This window comes from Leuciscus leuciscus (assembly GCF_965113295.1).
Source record: "Leuciscus leuciscus genome assembly, contig: SUPER_11_unloc_13, whole genome shotgun sequence".
In the NCBI taxonomy this organism is placed as follows: domain Eukaryota; kingdom Metazoa; phylum Chordata; class Actinopteri; order Cypriniformes; family Leuciscidae; genus Leuciscus; species Leuciscus leuciscus.
In genome coordinates, this window is record NW_028118534.1 from 124,437 (window position 1) to 143,007 (window position 18,571).

Here is an 18,571-nt window from a genome sequence, read left to right on the forward strand (position 1 = left end):
GTTGCCTGCTCTGGACTGGACATCTGAACTGCTGGGTGGCTTCCTTGAACAGGATGGAGACTCACAGCATCAACAGGCTGAGGTAAGGATTGGAACGACGAAGTGGTTGGCTGATTCACTGGAACGGGATCAGAGACAGATGTTGGATGACCAACACTACAAGCTTGTTGCTCTGAGTACAGATCGACAGGTTCACCTGAATCCAAAACTCTGGAGCTCATTGAAAAATGAGCCAGCTCTTGAGGTGGCGGAGCAGGTGAATGTTCTGTGGTCACTTCTCCAGTGAATGAGGTTATTAGCCGAGCCTCTTCTAATTCTCGTTGAACTTTCCGCAGTCGTCGCTGTAGAGTCAGAGATCGGGACATCCTTTCTCGCTCTGTTAAAGCTGCTTGTGCTTGCCTGTCCAGTTCTCGAGCCCGGCTATCCAGGGCTTGTTCCTCTTGGATTTGATTTTGGATCTCTTGCAGTTCTCCAAGTTTCCTCCTCTCCTCAATCATGGCTGCTTGTCGAGAAGTGAGCTCCACACCATGGCTCTTGCGCGAGCTTCGGGAACTTCCACTGCCAGAAAAGTAAGTATAGGAGGTGGCCTTCGACCTGGGTGATGACTCCTGCTTATCCCTCTTGCTTCTAGATCTATTAGATCTCCCCTCTCCCTGTGAGGGTGGAGCTGGTTGTGGAGCTAGTTGTGGAAGTGAATGTTCCTCAGCCGATTCGGGCTGGACATAATCGTGGGTGATTTCTTCATCCTCCACTTCTCCATTTCCAGTTTCGATTGGGTTAGGAGATGGTTTGGCTGCTTGGCTGGGATAAAGTAGGCTCTCGGGCTTACTGGAGGCTTTCCTAGCAGGAACCGGGAAGCCATAGCGGTCAGGTTGATGCCTCTCTCGCCTGGATAAGGTGCTACTGGGTTTAACTGGGAGAGCCCTCTCCAACTCCAACTCTTCCTCATCTTTTCCATCCATACCAATGCCTGCCATGGTATCCCTCACTCAGTCTCCGGCTCGAAGGACCATTGAAGGAACTGTACTATAATGGGAATGGTTCAGGTGAAGTGAGGGTTTGGTGAGCAAACAGAGTCTCGGTCAGAAGACGTCAGATGATATAGAGTGATGATGGAAGCAAGGAGAAGGCAAGGTTTATTGCAACACCAGTAGTAGTTTATTTATTGTTACGGTTGTCTTTGGTTGAGATGCATGGTTTGTGTGCTGCAAAATTAAATATAAGGAGAGATAACAATTAATTGACAGTTGTCAATCCACATAAATTAAACAATACAAATAAACAAAAGAGATATGAGTTTACTAATCACAACTAAACAGGCTGTTAAAACATGAATCAAACAAACAATCGTCCCACATGGTTCATGGCACATGTCTGGCAAACAAAGAAATCAACCAACAGTGCACATGTTAACAGTTGACAGTAAATCATAAAAAGAAGACAGTCAAATGGAAACAAATTAACTCACGTTAACTGATGAAGACACACACAGTATACATCAGAGTGCCAGGAGAAAGTGCAAAGAGTGAGCCAAGAGGTGTAGAAGCAATTTATAGACAACAGGTGAGGCGGGCGTGGTCAGGTGGCGAGTGGGAAAGTATCTTGGAAAGAGCGAAATGGAGTAGAAAGGGAATGGAATGGCCGGAGTCTTTTCACTGTATGTATCTCTGCCTGTGTTTGTTCTGAAATGAATCTACTGATGTGATGTGACCGCAGTAATGTCTCATACTCCATATGTGACTCTGTGTGTTTAATTGTAGTTTAAGGATCAGCTGATGGTGAATAAGGAGCCGCTACAGAGACCGAAGACGCAGAGACCGAAGACGCAGAGACCGAAGACACAGAGACCGAAGACACAGAGACTGTGACATTACTATTTTATTTTTTATTTTTTTCTGTATGTGCAGATCCAAAGACAGTTTGAAAAAGCATGAAACCTTAATACATTTTCTTTGTGTACAGGAATGCACCCTTATGTCTCTTATGAACTGGTTTTACATTTATCAATGGTGAAGTTGCTCGGAAGTCATCATCTAAGAAATTCTTCTTGAACTGAAAATTTGTTTTGTTACTTAATTATTTAAACTTTCATGATGGTTTCACATTGCGACATTGTTTTTCTTTAACCTATTCTACACTTGTAAGTTTCACTCTCGGTCCCATCACCGATCAGTAAAAAAAAAAAACTGTGAATAAAAGTGTTTTTTGTACAGTGTATTTACATAATAATTTCAATGTAATAAGATAACGTTCATTTTGGATGAAGACTTATTTAGCCTGCACAAAATGATCATATTCATCTGAAATGATGGGTCAATCTGATGATCATCATGTTCACAAGAAAGCAAACCGAAGACAGAGCATAAAAGATTATTGAATTTACAGTTTGCTTGTTTTTGTGTGTAACATGATGTTTATTCATTTATTCTTATTATAGAAGGTATAATATCTCACCACTGTAATAGAGGAACTGCAAACTGTCAAAAGTAGCTCTCATTTGTCCACTGGCCACAGCTGTGCAGTGTTGAGCTCACTGCTGTCCTGGGACACTGAAACCATTGTGGAACATTACCTTGAATATGTGCAGGAAGAGCTTCTCTGATCTGATCAAACTCTGTTTCTGTACAAATCAATCCATGCATTATAACTGTAACCATAATAATACCAGGCATGTGTGACAGTGAGTATCTGTTGTCTCATTTCACTGGCCAGCTCTGTGTAATTCTCTCTGCAGTGGCTCTGAGCTCCAGTCCAGGGCTGCGTTTCCCAGAAGCATTGTGAAGTTGATCGTGAAGACCATTTGCCACCAATGTCCTCTACGATCAACTTATCTCACAATGCTTTGGGAAACGCAGCCCAGGTTTTTCTCTCAGATACCCAGACATTGGCCTATTGTGAGAGATTTCTTTGTACCGCATATATCCAGAGTCTTTATTGCGCAACCACAAACTCTAATGATCACAGTACATCTATGTGTGTAAGTCGCATAGTTGTACTATGTTTTACTAGTTTTACGACGTAGGCAATTGCATAGATACAAATAGAAATCCTTTTCATTGCTGAATGTGTTCCTAACAATTCAACTATTAATTTTCCCACACAGGGCCTCTGACGTGAGTTCACGAGAGCGCCACGGCGCATGCGCGAGAACTGAGAAGTTTTCCCTTCATAAAACGCTTAGTTTCTCCTTGCCCATATCTTGCATGACTCAGTACATAATTGCAGAGATTCACTTTCATATCTTTATAGTCTACACAATCTCCAATTTTTTTCCATTCATCTTGTTTAACATTTCCCCCCCAGTTTTCTTTGATTAGCTCTTTTAGCTTTTCATGAAAACCATCAAGTTCTCTGCACTCTAAAAAAACATGCATCAACGTTTCTGGAGCAGATCTACACACATCACAATCCCTCTTTATGTTCTTGTTTATCTGGTGGAGGACCACTTTCCTGTAGATTCTGTTGTGTCTTAATTTAAAATCCAGGTTTTCACATTCTATTCCATTGTACTTTACACATAGATTTTCCCAAATTTCCTTAACCTTTAAGCCAGGGAGCACCTTAGGCCACACATTTTCTGATGCTGGTAATTTGATCTCTTTTTTCAAAATAAATGTGTACATCATATTAGTGGATACTCCTTCTAGTAGTCTTTTCCCATCACCTCCGTCAAAATACAAATCTGGCAATCCCCATTCCCCAGGTTTAAGTTTCATTTTCAATACTCTCTACCCAGGCTCTGGGCAGACTTGTCTTAATATTTTCACACATCGAGTCCACTTTTGACATTTCGATTTCATCATCCCACTCCGAAACACAATCATATAAGGCTCTATTAGGTAAGAACCCTCTTACATCATATGCTATATCCTTAACTTGTCTCACTCCTGCTTTCATATACAATTTGTCATAAAACACTCTCTCTTTCATTCTAATATTTGGATATAAAAATATCGGTTGTTTTAAAACTTGATTTATATTTTCACACTCATACTGTATATTTCTGTATATGACCTCTGCCCACACACTTAGCACTTCCTGATAAAACAGCGGCATTTTGTCATACATCGGCTTTTTCAATCCCATAAAAAGCCCTTCTTCCCCACATCCACTACATTTGTCCAGCACATCCTTCATATAACCTTTCCATCCATACTCCACTTTATCACATAAATACTGTTTCATCGTTTTTACCCTTATGGCCTTCTTTTTAACTTCTAAGTCAATCAATCCTAATCCTCCTTCTTTATAACTTGCAATTAATGTTTCCTTGCTATTTTAACTCCTTTCCCTCCCCACATAAAATCATTTGTTATCTCAGTCATCTCATTAAGAAAGCATGACAAATCATCAAGGGTGTTTCAGGCTATGATTAGGTTAGGGTGGGCTGTGTTTTATGTTTGTCAAGCAATTGGGAAATAAAACGCAAAAAATGCAATAAATGTAATACATGCACAATTAAACCCCGACTCCGACAGAAAAGGGACATACATTCTTTGTATGTATGAAATAATTCAAAATTATAAAGCAAAAGATTTTTGTGGTTCATTTTAGCAATATTTAGAGCTAATCCTAAAGTGTGGCATGAGGGGCACTGGCAATCAAATTGTGACTTTAGTGTGTCATCCACTGTCTCTGCTATGCAACTGCAGCTCAATAACATATGTAATCAAAACAATGTTAATATCACCAACTGTCCAATTTGAAGAAAAATGAATATTAGCAAAGCATGAACTAATACTGAAAACTCTAGTAAGTTGTTACCAAACCCTTTGTTGTTTTGAGAACAAAAAAAAACATTGATTAAAGATTCAACCCCTGAAAAATGAATGGTTCCACAAATCTGTAGAGAATGACAGGGAAACAATAGCGAAAACAACTAAATGAAGTGTTATTATCTTGGCCTTCTCAGGTGTGTATATCAGGTGTGTGTCATGTTCATATGGTCACTGTGATCTGCTTTCAGCATCCTCAAATTCAAAAAGAATCCCAATACATCAAGTATCTGTGTTGTGATGATGAGTTGACCATGACTCTGTGGGTGACTGGGATACGTATTGCAAAGGTGAGCAGAAACCAGGCCACACACCAAAAACCAAAATAGATAATGATTAATTATTGCATAAATGCAAGAAGACACTAAGTTGAACTTTATGCAGCAAATTAAATTATAAATTATAGTTTACAATGCAAAAATGTACTGTAAATTGTAGCTGTATTGTGTTGGGTCCTATTGTGAGCTGTCTACTTTGTCAAAAAAAATTATAATAATGAAAACCTACCTTATTAATGGTCTTGTTTTGTCATGATTTTGTCATAGTATGGTAAGCAGTTATATGAAAACTACAAAGCCGCTGTGAGGAAAGCAGCCGGCACTGGAAGCTGGGCTAACCGCACTATCCAGGCCTCCTCCAGCGCATCCACACCCTCTCCTACACCTAAAGGTAGAGATAATGAGCTAAATAGATTGTTATAAAATGTATCATAGATCTTGATATATTAAAGGATTTTGATGACATTTTTGTGCTTATCTTTCAGCCAAAGCTGTGAATGGACACGCTCCTCAGCTTCCAAAGGACACCAAGGTACCTCTAAATCTATCAGTTGCCTTAGTAATGAAGAACACCATAATATAATACCATAAATAATATAAGTTCATGGACCATACTGAAGTGTGAACTATAATGTTTTCAGACACTTAACTGCATGTTAATTGCAATTAAACAAAATATAGTTTAAATTTATTAACACACTTAAGTACATAATTTTATAACATTTCATAATTACTTCTACTTTCAATGAAATATGAAGTTTACTGCCGAATGTACTGAGAAGCATTTATAGTAAACTAAAATATACATATATCATTTCTATTGAAACTTGACATGTTTTCAATATTTAATTACACATTTGTCATGATGAAGTTGCCAATTGGTAAATTTAAAATATATTAACATTAAATGTATTAACGAATAACACACTACAGTTGAAATTATAATCAAATTTGCATGTGCTCTAGTATGTTTGTCAATATCAAAATAAATGTACTGCAAAAGATTACTAAACCATAATTTAAAAAGTATAACTGTTAATTTGTCATGATTGCAAAGTACACTTTTTAAAATTGCACTAAACTCTGTTAAGAAACAGTCATGAAAGTGCAGTGTCTTTAAATACACATATAGTGGCCTTTTATTTAATGAACAATATATTATCTGAAAATATATATTTTTAAATATACTTCAAAGATTTAAAGTATACTTCAAGAGCAGTAAAATTAAGCACACTACTTTTCCACAAAGGGTGACGGTTCCTTTAGAGTTGTTTTAATCCCCTTGTAATTTCATCATTTATCTGAAATGCTCCTGAATGCTACTTTTGGTTTGTTTTTGAAGGGTCCTGGCAACCAAACATCTTTCCCACCACCTCCGCCTTCAATGGAAACCCTGCCTCCTCCACCACCCGACCCCATGTTGCCTCCTCCTCCCCCTGCTCCTCCTGCCAGCACAACCAAAGTCAACAAGTTTCCTCCTCCACCTCGATTCCCACAATCCTCCTTCCCACCTCCACCCATGGATGACCTGCCTCCACCACCACCTCCTCCAGAAGATGCCGAGCTGCCCCCTGACTTTCTTCCTCCACCGCCTCCTAGTTTTGCACCTCACGGGGGAGACTCACTCCCCCCACCACCTCCAGACCCCATTACCTCCCTTCCACCTCCTCCTCCTCCTGGTCCCCAAAACTTTGCATCTGCAGGTGGAGCTCCACCACCACCGCCTCCACCACCAGCTCCTGCACCGGCTGCCAACCCATCCGCCGGCTCCATCAGAAAAATGCCTCCAGCTCCACCAAAGAGAACGACACCTCTACAAACAGCGCCGCCAGGTGGCGAACTCATGTCAGAACTGATGACAGCAATGCTGAAAAAGCGCAGTCAACAATGATCTTGAAGACAGATAGAGCTAATTGACATGTTTTTGTAGTTGGACTGAGGAACTGACCGCCAAACAAGTTCTCGGCGTGACATTAGGACATACATCTTTAATTATTTTGTTGTTTAATATTCTTGCATTACACCACCAGACTAAAATATGTAAATACTTTGTACTTACGCACCTAATCAGATTATTTGTATTACAAATATGCTATATCATCATTGCTAATGGAATGTCATAATAAATAAGGTCTTGCAAAGTTAACTGTTTAACAGATTTTGACATGCCTAATTGTTAAACAGGAGTAAACGAGATGCATGATGCAAAGATTTTTGCACTTTTGTAGAAATGCAGAAACAGCAATATTACAAAAGACATCCATGTCCATTGTCCATATATAACGTGCATATATGTACATATATAACATCAAACATGGCGCATCCTCCAATCAGATCATCCATTAGGAAGTGTGATTACAATGTCATAAACAATATTTTTGGTTCAAATGATGCTGAAATTTGTGATTTTTTTTTTTTTCATTCGACCCTGAGTTAGGAAGAACAGCTGACCCTCAGCTGCTGAGCCCAGGATGGAGGTTTACTGGCATATCCGGCTCTCTCAGCCTCTTCCTGCTCCATAAATGGCTCCATTAAAGTCTTCTGCAACAGTGTCACCTAGAAATACATCAAACATACTGTCAACAAGCCATAATGGTCTGTCTGAAGATGTTACATTGTATGTATAATTGTCAAGTCTTCATTTCACAGTAATATATTAAAGCAAACACTCTAAGATATATGATAAGCATGATCATGACAGCATATTAGTTTGACATCACATGTAATAATACCTCTGAAAAGTCATTTTTCTCTGCTTTTCTGATAGCAGATTCAGCCATCCAGTTCCTCAACACATAGCGTGGGTTTACTCCTGAACAATAGAAAAATTACAAATAACATTAAATACAACATAACACATCGTAAAAAAACACACACTACCGTTTAAACATTTACGGTCAGTAAGGCTTTTTAAAAAAAAAGAAATTAATAATATTATTCAGCAAGGATGCATAAAAAGGGACAATAAAGACATTTATAATATTACAAAAGATTCAAATAAACACTGTTCTTTTGAACTTTATATTAATCAAAACATGTATCAGGGTTTCCTCAGAAATATTAAGCAGCTCAACTGTTTTCAAATGTTTCTTGAGCAGCAAATCATCATATTAGAATGATTTCTGAAGGATCATGTGACACTGAAGACTGGAGAAATGATCACAGGAATAAATTACATTCAACTGAACAAATATATTAATTACACAAATACTGTATATTCAAATAGAATAATTTATTTTATATTGTAATAATATCTCATAGTATAATAATATATTATAGTATTACAAAATTACTGTTTTTATTGTATTTTTGATTAAATAAATGCAGCCTTCGTGAGCATAAGAAACTTCTTTCAAAAACAAATCTTACCAATCATGAACATTTCAGCGGTAGTGTTACTGTAACAATATATAAACACATAATATATAACACTGCATCATATAACATATACAAAAACACACCTTGCATTCTGTGCTGCCGTTCTTCATCTGAGTCACTCATTATTATCCTGAAGAAGACGATAAACACATCAAGTGATGTTCATTTTTAATCCTCTAAAGAGTTTGAGTTTACATTACAGCAACATTACCTTGACAGACGCTGTAAATACAGCTGAACCCAGTCTCTGAAATGCTTGTGTGATGAGAGGTCTGAAAGAGCCCACAAAGACTGTCAAGAGAGACACAGTCACAGTTAATGGACTGAAATCATGATTATGGATATTGCGGCTGCTGTGGGAGTGAATGGAGAGGAAACGTACCGGAGCAAAGGATCCCTTCTGAAGCCGGGACAGGGTCACTTCACTCAGCTGTCTGAAAGTCATAGTGAAGTCTGCTCCAGTGTCCTCCATTAGCTCAACACATCACACATCATACAACATTATATGGGTCATTCTCAGGAAATGCTGCCATTTGTGTGATCTACTACTGATTTAACTCCATACTGGACTTTTACTGGACTGGACTATTTCTGACAGTTTGGCCGTTAAATATATAATAAAAATAAAAAAACCTATCTAATTAAAAAAGTTTATAATGAAATTGTGTGTGTATATATATATATATATATATATATATCAGTGTGTGTGTGTGTGTCTTACTGATTCCTTACTTTTTTTTATTTCTTTTTTTTATTGTCACAAATGACACCATTTCCTGAGAATGGCCAAATAACTTTATCACATTAATTAATTATAGTACAATTAGAGAAAAAAACAATCCAGCTAATATTTACCTTTAGAAGAAATGCAATCACATATGAATCCTTTTCTTCATTTCCCAGAAAGCCCAACTTTGCTTTGAACATCTCATGAAATCTACAACAGAAACAGTAAAGTGAGATCAGGAACGACTCAGAGAGGAATACAGTGATCTATATTGTCTAATGACAGGCTCACCTTTGATGGTAGATTTGTGGATACTCTCTCAATATTTGCTGAGATCTGAAGTAAATGAATTGACATGAATCACCCTTATTTATTCCAGACCAATACCAACAGAAAATAAAAGGATCTCTTACTGTGAAAGCTGATCTGAGGTCAGCAGTGGTTTCAGAGCTTCTAGAAGTTTCTGTAGATTGAACAGGCCAACATTAGCCTGAGCTCCTATACTGTACCGGCCCTCGTCATCAGACGTGTTGGGGACAAAATCTATACAGAGGAAACAATGCTGTAGCAATAACACACATTTAACAATACAATTATTATATGTTATTATTATGGCTGTCTGTTTCACTTTAACTTATTAGAATATAATGAAGTAAAATAAAACAAGTAATGGATTAAAAAAATTATGCAATTAATCATGCCCCTCAACCCATGTATGTAAACTGTAAGTAGCCTATATACAAAATTTATAGTAGATCTAAAGTAGCTTACTATTCATACAATGTTCCACTTTTGCAGTATTGTATACATATATATATAATATATATATATATGTATGCGTGTGTGTGTGTGTTCTCGTATATGGTTTAGGAGGACACAAATGTGTATAATGACAACGTAAACATCTTCACACTTCCTGTGTCCTCATAGGTTTAGGGGTAGGGTTAATATACAGAGTCCCTGTGTGTGTGTGCGTGTGTGTGTGTGTGTGCGTGTGTGTGTGTGTGTATGTGTGTGCGTGTCTGTGTGTGTGTGTGTGTGTGTGTGTGTGTGTGCGTGCGTGCGTGCGTGCGTGCGTGTGTGTGAAATGTTATATGACAAAAAGCTTAAAAACTAAACGTATAGGAAGATGATTGCTAATATTATGAAAGTTTAAGTTAGACAAAGAAACATACTTGGGTCATATGATTCCATAAATCCAAATGGGCCATAATCAAAAGTGATAGAAAGCAGACTGAAGTTATCTGTGTTGCAGACTCCTGTGAGAAGATGCAGATCATGATGTTGTGCATGTTGCGTATTAAGCTTGATCTATAATGATAAATCTATATGATAACTAAACAAGTAAAGCAGAGTGAACTAACCATGAGCAAAACCAACCGACATCCAGTGGGCGATTAAATGTGCCGTTTCATTCAGCACTCGAGAGAAAAACACCTTCACACAACATGAAAACCATTCAAATATAGTGAGACTGATCAGACAATATAAAATAATCTTGTATTACAGCTAAACAGCAGAGAGACACAGATACTCACCACATACTTGTCAGGGTCATTTGTTGCTATAGATTTAAAATGCTCTTTAATTACAAAGTCCAACAATGTCCCTTAAAATAAAAGATAAAAAGAAATTAAAAAGCAAATAAGAGTGAGAAAAAAAATATTATCTCCCAAGTAAAAGTTAATATACCGTAGGACATCTAACTCTCCAGTTCTAGTTAATATCTCCAGTGAACCGATACGAAACCAGGACTTGGCCAGACGCAGAACAACCGCTCCTGATAGATACAGAGAACAATCACATAAAGCTGAGGAGGATAAAGAACTTAGTTACTCGATTTTTCCAAATCTGATCGTATTTTACCTCTTTCTTTTATGACACTGCCATTATAAAACGGATCCCTCCAAACAGGTTCCTCACTCACAACCAGACTGACAAACAATAAAGGCAAAAAAATGGAAAAGGTATAAATAAATAAAATTATAATATTCAACACCAAACATTTGAATGTGATAAACACATATATTACTCTTCTTGTGCATGTCCATTCATATATATTGTGCATTTATATGTGTGTGTGTGTGTGTGTGTGTGTGTGTGTGTGTGTGTGTGTGTGTGTGTGTGTGTGTGTGTGTGTGTGTGTGTGTGTGTACCTGAGGGCTCTGCTGGTAGGAACTCCCAGAAAGTGCATGGCTTCACTGCACAGGAACTCCCTCACAGAGGAGCGAATCACAGCCCGTCCATCACCAGACCTGCACACAAAACATCATGTACAGTAAACAGCATAACCATTACACTCCTGCCAGACAGAGAATCACACACTATGAGTCATAATGTAAGATCATTTACAACTAAATATATCTCAGAATTACTTAAAAAGCATATCAAAAATATTGAGCAGCAGAAACTGATATTCACCTTGAGTACGGTGTCTTTCCAGAGCCTTTCAACTGGACTTCCCATCTTTCACCTTTTCTGGATAAAAGAGAGATTGTATACCGCTCTAACGGTTAACACTTGTCAGTTCTAAACTGAGAGATGTCATTGTTCAGACGCATGTTTAAGCATTAAGTGAGAATTAGATTTTAAAAATGCCAGAATCATCTATTTGCTGAAAAACCAGTAAGTATAGATCACACTTTCCATTCTTTAATCTTAAACAACATTATGGGAAAGTTGACATGCATTACAACAGAAAAGTCACATCTGACAATAACAACTGATGATTTCTGTTGAACGCTGATGGAAAAGGATGATTTTACCTGTTTGTGTATTCACCCAACAAATGTGCTCTTCCATCCCCCAGCTGTCCGGCCCAATAACCAAACTATAATAATAATAACACATGGTTGACATGTTTGCTCTGGTTGTCTTACGCCATCGCTGTCGGGTTTGAAGTGACGGTCAGTTTTACCTGATGGCCCCCGTATCTGTGTGCCAGTGGAACAGAGCCAGGAAACAGTTTCCCACCACTGACACAACGGACAAACTCTTCATTCTGAATCACAGACTCATTCAGATCCAAAATATTCCTCAACACATCCTGAAATACACAAAAGAGCCTGAATATATGCAGAAACAACATTTACACAAAAGTACTGTGGTGGTACCATGGTCCAGTTTGGTTTTAAAGCAGTTTTCTCAGACTGTGATCCTCAGACCACTGGTGGTTCTGTAAAGAGTCCAAGTGGCCCACGAGTTCATTAGCTGATTAAAAGCTTTATGACTGAATAAATAAATAAAAGTATAACTGACAAAAAAAAAAAAAAAAAAATGAATTAACTGAATTAATTAACTCAATACAATAAATGAACTGTTTGTGACTAAATAAATGTATGATAAAGTGTTTCTATTGGTATGTAAGTGTTTGGTCCAATTTTGAAGCTAGCATCATATAGAGTATAATAGCTAAAAAATAATTTGCCCACAACCTAAAGTAGACATTTATCTGAGGAATTTTTTTAAGTGATCTGCTTCACCCTTGTAAAAAATAAGTGTTAAAAATAAAAATGGAAAACTATGTTTCTTTTAAAAAAGTTATTGCAGATAATACAAAATTAATGAAATAAAAAGCCACTTAACGAGTATACTTTCATGACCGTTTCTTAACAAACTATAATAAATGTTCATTTAATTTCAGTTAACATGATGCAATTAAGTGTCCGAAACATTATATTCAGTTTGCACCAAAGTATATTCTTTTAAAGTAGCCTATATTATTTTCATATAATTTCTCTTTTTAAAAGTATGATGAAGTGTACTTCTTTGTAACAACAGCCTGAATAAGTTCAAAATTATGCTGACGACGACAATGTTATTGGTGGTGATGATGATGATTAATTTATTACTATTTTAAAATGTGGACAAGAAAAATGATAAAGAATGGGTGGGTGTGACCAAACTTTTGACTGGTGGTTAGATGGCACTAGCTCCATTGTATTTTTCTGTTTCATAAATTACATATACACAGTTACTGCAACAATATCCCCAGGTTTGACTGCAGTGAAGCACAAGTTCTCTGTAAATGATGATGAGTGGATGGGTTTATTGACCTGTGACACAGCAGCCAGTGTCAGGGGCTCTTTCAGAGGAGAGGGCTGAGACTCTGAAAACACACTTCTCTTCACAGTACGAATAACATTACCATCAACCTCATCAAGAGGCAGAGCATCTGTAAAACACACAGAAGTTATTCAAACATAGTCAACGTGTAAAATAGCATGTTGGCACTCATATCTGTATCTTACCTAGTAGTTTACGTGATAATGCCAGTAGTATTTCTCCACAGTGTTTCACATTGCTATAAAAGTGACTCTTATCGAACTCTCTTTCATTACAACTTTCATTCTCACAGAATTCTTGTTCGTCCCTAAATGTAGCGATGGCGACGGCCGATAAAAATAAAAATAACGTGAAACCATGTTTTGTCATTACATCAAACTCACAGGCATATTTTTTTAGTTTATATGCCCTGTACTTCCTTACATCACGTAACTAGAGGAAAACATCAGAACTGTCACGCAAACAATCCTTCAATGTTCCACCAGAGGGCGCTCATCGGCTCAAAAACACGAATGCTCCATTTATGCAATATTCGGGACTTTTTTGTCTTTTTGGAAATGTATGCGAGTTATAAAGTATAACCGATTAAATCTATTAGTTGTATGGGTTCAGAAGCTGTCGTACAAATGGAAACTCTCGGAACTTTCTCACTATAATGATTAAATAAGCGTCTCTAGCCAATGATCAGAGACGACTGTGATTGGTCAACCTCAAATCTGTATTGTAAAAAGTAACAGATGCCATGTGACCAGCCGTCTATTAAAAATACTGAATACTTAAAAATGATAAATATTACTGGAGAAGATTGAAATCTCTATGATTGAAATGAATGTAATGAAAATGTAATTTTTTAAATGTAAAAATGTAAACATGTTTTAAGCCCACCCACACCCCTTAAATAACCTATTTAACTCACTTTTATATTTAAATATAACTATTTATATTTATCGAAATATAATAATATCTGTTATTATTACAATTATTATTAACATGAACAAAATACATGAATTAGATTAAATTGTCATTGTTAACATTTATTAATTTTATTTATTTATTATTTATAATATTTAAATAATAATAATAATAATAATAACAATTTATATATATATATAGTTATTTTTGGAGACTTATTAGAACTACCGTACTTGACCAATTGGAGACAAGTTATGGGCCACTATGGAACGTCCATTTTATATAAATTTTATGTTAACTGCCAATCTTTCCCCTATTAATTGTATTCCCAAAAGGGCAATCTTCTCCAGTAGCACATCACGTGACAGTATCTTATGGTATATTTTGGTTTCAGAGGGCGGACTCGGAGCACATACATATTCATGAGTTTCCAGGGCATGCATGTGGAACTGATAATTTTAGTTCATGCTTTTTATTTATTTTTATTTTCATTTTTATTTTTTTTATTTTTTATTGCAGAGAAGGTAACATACAGAAAATAACACAAAAATAAATAAATACATAAAATAAAATAAAAACAGAAAAAGGATATCTCACATTCAATTTTAACGAATAAAGATATTACAAAATATCAGGGGTATTAAAGAGTGTATCATAGCATTTTAAATATTTCACAGACTTTTTTTTTTTAACAGTCTTATAGAAGAAATATAAAAATCAAAGTCAGAGCAAAACAAATTTAACATAGGAGATGAATTAAGAAATTTTTGTTTATGTATGTGAAATTTTGCTAATAAAATAAAAAGGTTAACAATAAATTCCAGATCCTTATTGCTTTTGTTTCCATAATACAAGGTAACATCCTTTAAGGTAAAGCAGTAATTAATATTCATCAGATTAAATATGAATTCTGCCAAATCAGTCCAAAACTTGTTCACGACATTACAGTCAAAAAATAAGTGAGTCAGTATCTCTTTCTCATTATTACAAAAACAACACATATCATCAATATCAGAGAATCTTGATATTAAAGATTTAGAAGGATAAATGGTATGCAGAATTTTTAAGTGTATTTCTTTAATTGTATTATTAATACAGTATTTGAAAGGATTTAACCAAGCTCTTCTCCAATCAATATTTTCAATCTTAGAGTTCCAGAAAAATTTCCCTCTAGGAGATATTTTGTTTTGTTTTTGGAAAATATTACAAATATGCTTGTTATTGCATTTTTTCTCAATTAACTCAACACCTTCTAAAATTAAATTTGGGTTTGTCACAGATAAGGAATTGTAACAAATATGACATTTGATAAGTTGACGAAGTGTTACAGGAATAGCTTTATTAACTAAATTAAATTCCCTAAACAGTACGGGAAAATTGTAAGTTGACATGAATTGTTCGTAAGTTAAGAGATTCCCAGAGCTGTCAAACAGTTTTATAAGATGATTAATGCCTCTGTTGAACCAATTTGTTAAAAACAAAGATTTATTTGAAACAGTTATATTTCCATTATTCCAAATGAAAGAGGTGTGAGGAGAGAAATTGTGACAGTAGCAAATTTTCCAAGCGAGAAGAGCTTGCTTTTAGTTCATGCTGCTTGTGTTTCAGCAGGTGTAATGATGTAATGGATTATTTCAAAAAAGGTAAATATGACAGTGTCAGTTTATAATGTTTTTATTCGTTTGCATGTTTTGTGGTCCCTGACTTAATGCAGGCATTTACTTCGTGTAATGTTAGGATAAAGCACAGAAAACTTCAACTAGTCGTATACATTAATTTCATTTCGTTGTGCTTTTCCTTTGTACCTTACCATGCTTTATAACCAGCAGGTCTGGCGCAGAGAATGTCTAATAAGGGGAGAAGTTCCACTCTCAGTAAACTTCCGGCTTCTGAACTGGTTGCAGTTCCACTCTGGTTCCACATGAGGGCGCTCACAGGACGAGTGCAGAATGAATGGAGGTCTATGGAGCTATAGCCATCAAAATCCACTTTTCTTAGGATATCATTTTTTGTCTAGTAATTTGAATGTTGTATTCGAAAGGAGATGCAAAGAAATTACACATTGCTGGGTGTTAGATTTTTTAGAGTCACTTATTTGCTTTAAAAAGTATTTTAAAATGTCAATGACATCATACATCGTACGACCAGAGATACTGCTTTACGGCAATCCTTCAGTCACTTTGGTGCTTTCGCACTTTCTTTTCTCTCGAGGCATCGACAACACAGCTGACACAGGTAAACACACAACACAGCTGACACAGGTAAACACACAACACAGCTGTCACAGGTAAACACACAACACAGCTGACACAGGTAAACACACAACACAGCTGACACAGGTAAACACACAACACAGCTGTCACAGGTAAACACACAACACAGCTGACACAGGTAAACACACAACACAGCTGTCACAGGTAAACACAACACAGCTGACACAGGTAAACACAACACAGCTGACACAGGTAAACACACAACACAGCTGACACAGGTAAACACAACACAGCTGACACAGGTAAACACACAACACAGCTGACACAGGTAAACACAACACAGCTGACACAGGTAAACACAACACAGCTGACACAGGTAAACACAACACAGCTGACACAGGTAAACACAACACAGCTGACACAGGTAAACACACAACACAGCTGTCACAGGTAAACACACAACACAGCTGACACAGGTAAACACAACACAGCTGTCACAGGTAAACACACAACACAGCTGACACAGGTAAACACACAACACAGCTGACACAGGTAAACACACAACACAGCTGTCACAGGTAAACACACAACACAGCTGACACAGGTAAACACACAACACAGCTGACACAGGTAAACACACAACACAGCTGTCACAGGTAAACACACAACACAGCTGTCACAGGTAAACACAACACAGCTGACACAGGTAAACACAACACAGCTGACACAGGTAAACACACAACACAGCTGACACAGGTAAACACAACACAGCTGACACAGGTAAACACACAACACAGCTGACACAGGTAAACACAACACAGCTGACACAGGTAAACACAACACAGCTGACACAGGTAAACACAACACAGCTGACACAGGTAAACACAACACAGCTGACACAGGTAAACACACAACACAGCTGACACAGGTAAACACACAACACAGCTGTCACAGGTAAACACACAACACAGCTGACACAGGTAAACACAACACAGCTGACACAGGTAAACACACAACACAGCTGACACAGGTAAACACACAACACAGCTGTCACAGGTAAACACACAACACAGCTGACACAGGTAAACACACAACACAGCTGACACAGGTAAACACACAACACAGCTGACACAGGTAAACACACAACACAGCTGACACAGGTAAACACACAACACAGCTGACACAGGTAAACACACAACACAGCTGACACAGGTAAACACACAACACAGCTGACACAGGTAAACACACAACACAGCTGACACAGGTAAACACACAACACAGCTGACACAGGTAAACACACAACACAGCTGACACAGGTAAACACACAACACAGCTGACACAGGTAAACACACAACACAGCTGACACAGGTAAACACACAACACAGCTGTCACAGGTAAACACACAACACAGCTGACACAGGTAAACACACAACACAGCTGACACAGGTAAACACACAACACAGCTGACACAGGTAAACACACAACACAGCTGACACAGGTTTATACACGTGCTAGAAGAGTTTTTGTTGTGTTTGATTCTGGTCCCGCTTCGGATGCCACGATGCCATCAAGCGGTATCTCTGGTCGTAATCAGTCCTTCACTGACCAATCAACGTTCATTAGCAGAATGCTAGCGTGTTATGGGCAACAACAACTCAACCTGTAAGAAATCGAAAGGACATAAGTACTCGTTCATTCAACTTTCGACCTATAACCCATGTTGAACTTGCAAAACAATCAAATCTGAGATTTCTCAACAGCAATCGGGTGAAAGAGACAAATTTAGCCATCTAGCTCCATAGACTCCCATTCATTTTGCACTCATGGGCAATCGCCCCCAGTGGAACTCTGGTGGAACTACAACCAAAATTCGGTACAATAGGACTTAATAGGGAGTGGCCAGGATGGCAGGTTCTCCGTAGACGGGCTCTGTCTGGCGCAAAATGTGGCATTGGCACTTCCAGTGGCATCTCCAGCTGCCAGGGATTTTCTCAGGCAGCTGCGCTGTTTGCACCTGCCGCTGACGAGTTATGATTCACTATAAAAAGTATATTTTTACTACAAAAAGTGCATTTGAAAAACAAAACAAACGTTCAATAAACATTCAATTCAATTAAATCGTCCAATTACGTCTCCATATCAACTGCATACAACTAAAACAAACCATTACAGCTCACCAAAAAGCCAACAAAACGTGTGGAACCAATGTTTTCTGAAATCAGC

General features: G+C 37.3%; 2 protein-coding genes across 2 annotated transcripts in view; one reads left to right on the plus strand and one right to left on the minus strand.

The window, feature by feature from the left end:
• The window catches only part of LOC309510088 (NLR family CARD domain-containing protein 3-like), a 44,599-nt gene extending 37,400 nt beyond the window's left edge, over window positions 1–7,199 (plus strand). Inside the window, exons 9-10 of the mRNA XM_082191180.1 lie at window positions 1,761–5,065; window positions 5,321–7,199. Of these exons, the coding sequence (XP_082047306.1) occupies window positions 1,761–1,765 (5 nt within the window). The 3' untranslated portion in view covers window positions 1,766–5,065; window positions 5,321–7,199. The remainder of the gene's footprint in view (window positions 1–1,760; window positions 5,066–5,320) is intronic.
• On the minus strand, window positions 7,041–13,651 carry LOC309510090 (protein adenylyltransferase SelO-like). Its single transcript, XM_082191182.1, has 19 exons — window positions 13,409–13,651; window positions 13,214–13,332; window positions 12,076–12,204; window positions 11,924–11,988; window positions 11,580–11,636; window positions 11,315–11,413; window positions 11,025–11,092; window positions 10,851–10,938; window positions 10,697–10,766; window positions 10,523–10,595; window positions 10,334–10,417; window positions 9,572–9,701; window positions 9,450–9,494; window positions 9,287–9,368; window positions 8,814–8,906; window positions 8,643–8,722; window positions 8,515–8,561; window positions 7,786–7,865; window positions 7,041–7,609 (listed from the first exon to the last, which is right to left on the minus strand). The coding sequence occupies exons 1-19, from the start codon at window positions 13,590–13,592 to the stop codon at window positions 7,487–7,489; spliced, it is 1,716 nt and encodes a 571-aa protein (XP_082047308.1). The 5' UTR covers window positions 13,593–13,651; the 3' UTR covers window positions 7,041–7,486.
• Between the last annotated feature and the right edge of the window lie 4,920 nt (window positions 13,652–18,571).

Excerpts from the sequence above, each read along its gene's own strand:
- LOC309510090 (XM_082191182.1), bottom strand. The coding sequence starts at position 13,592 with ATGACAAAACATGGTTTCACGTTATTTTTATTTTTATCGGCCGTCGCC. Across the intron at positions 10,596-10,696 it reads ATGACCCTGACAAGTATGTG|GTGTTTTTCTCTCGAGTGCT; the intron begins GTGAGTATCTGT and ends TGTTGTGTGAAG. Across the intron at positions 9,702-10,333 it reads TATGGAATCATATGACCCAA|ATTTTGTCCCCAACACGTCT; the intron begins GTATGTTTCTTT and ends TCCTCTGTATAG.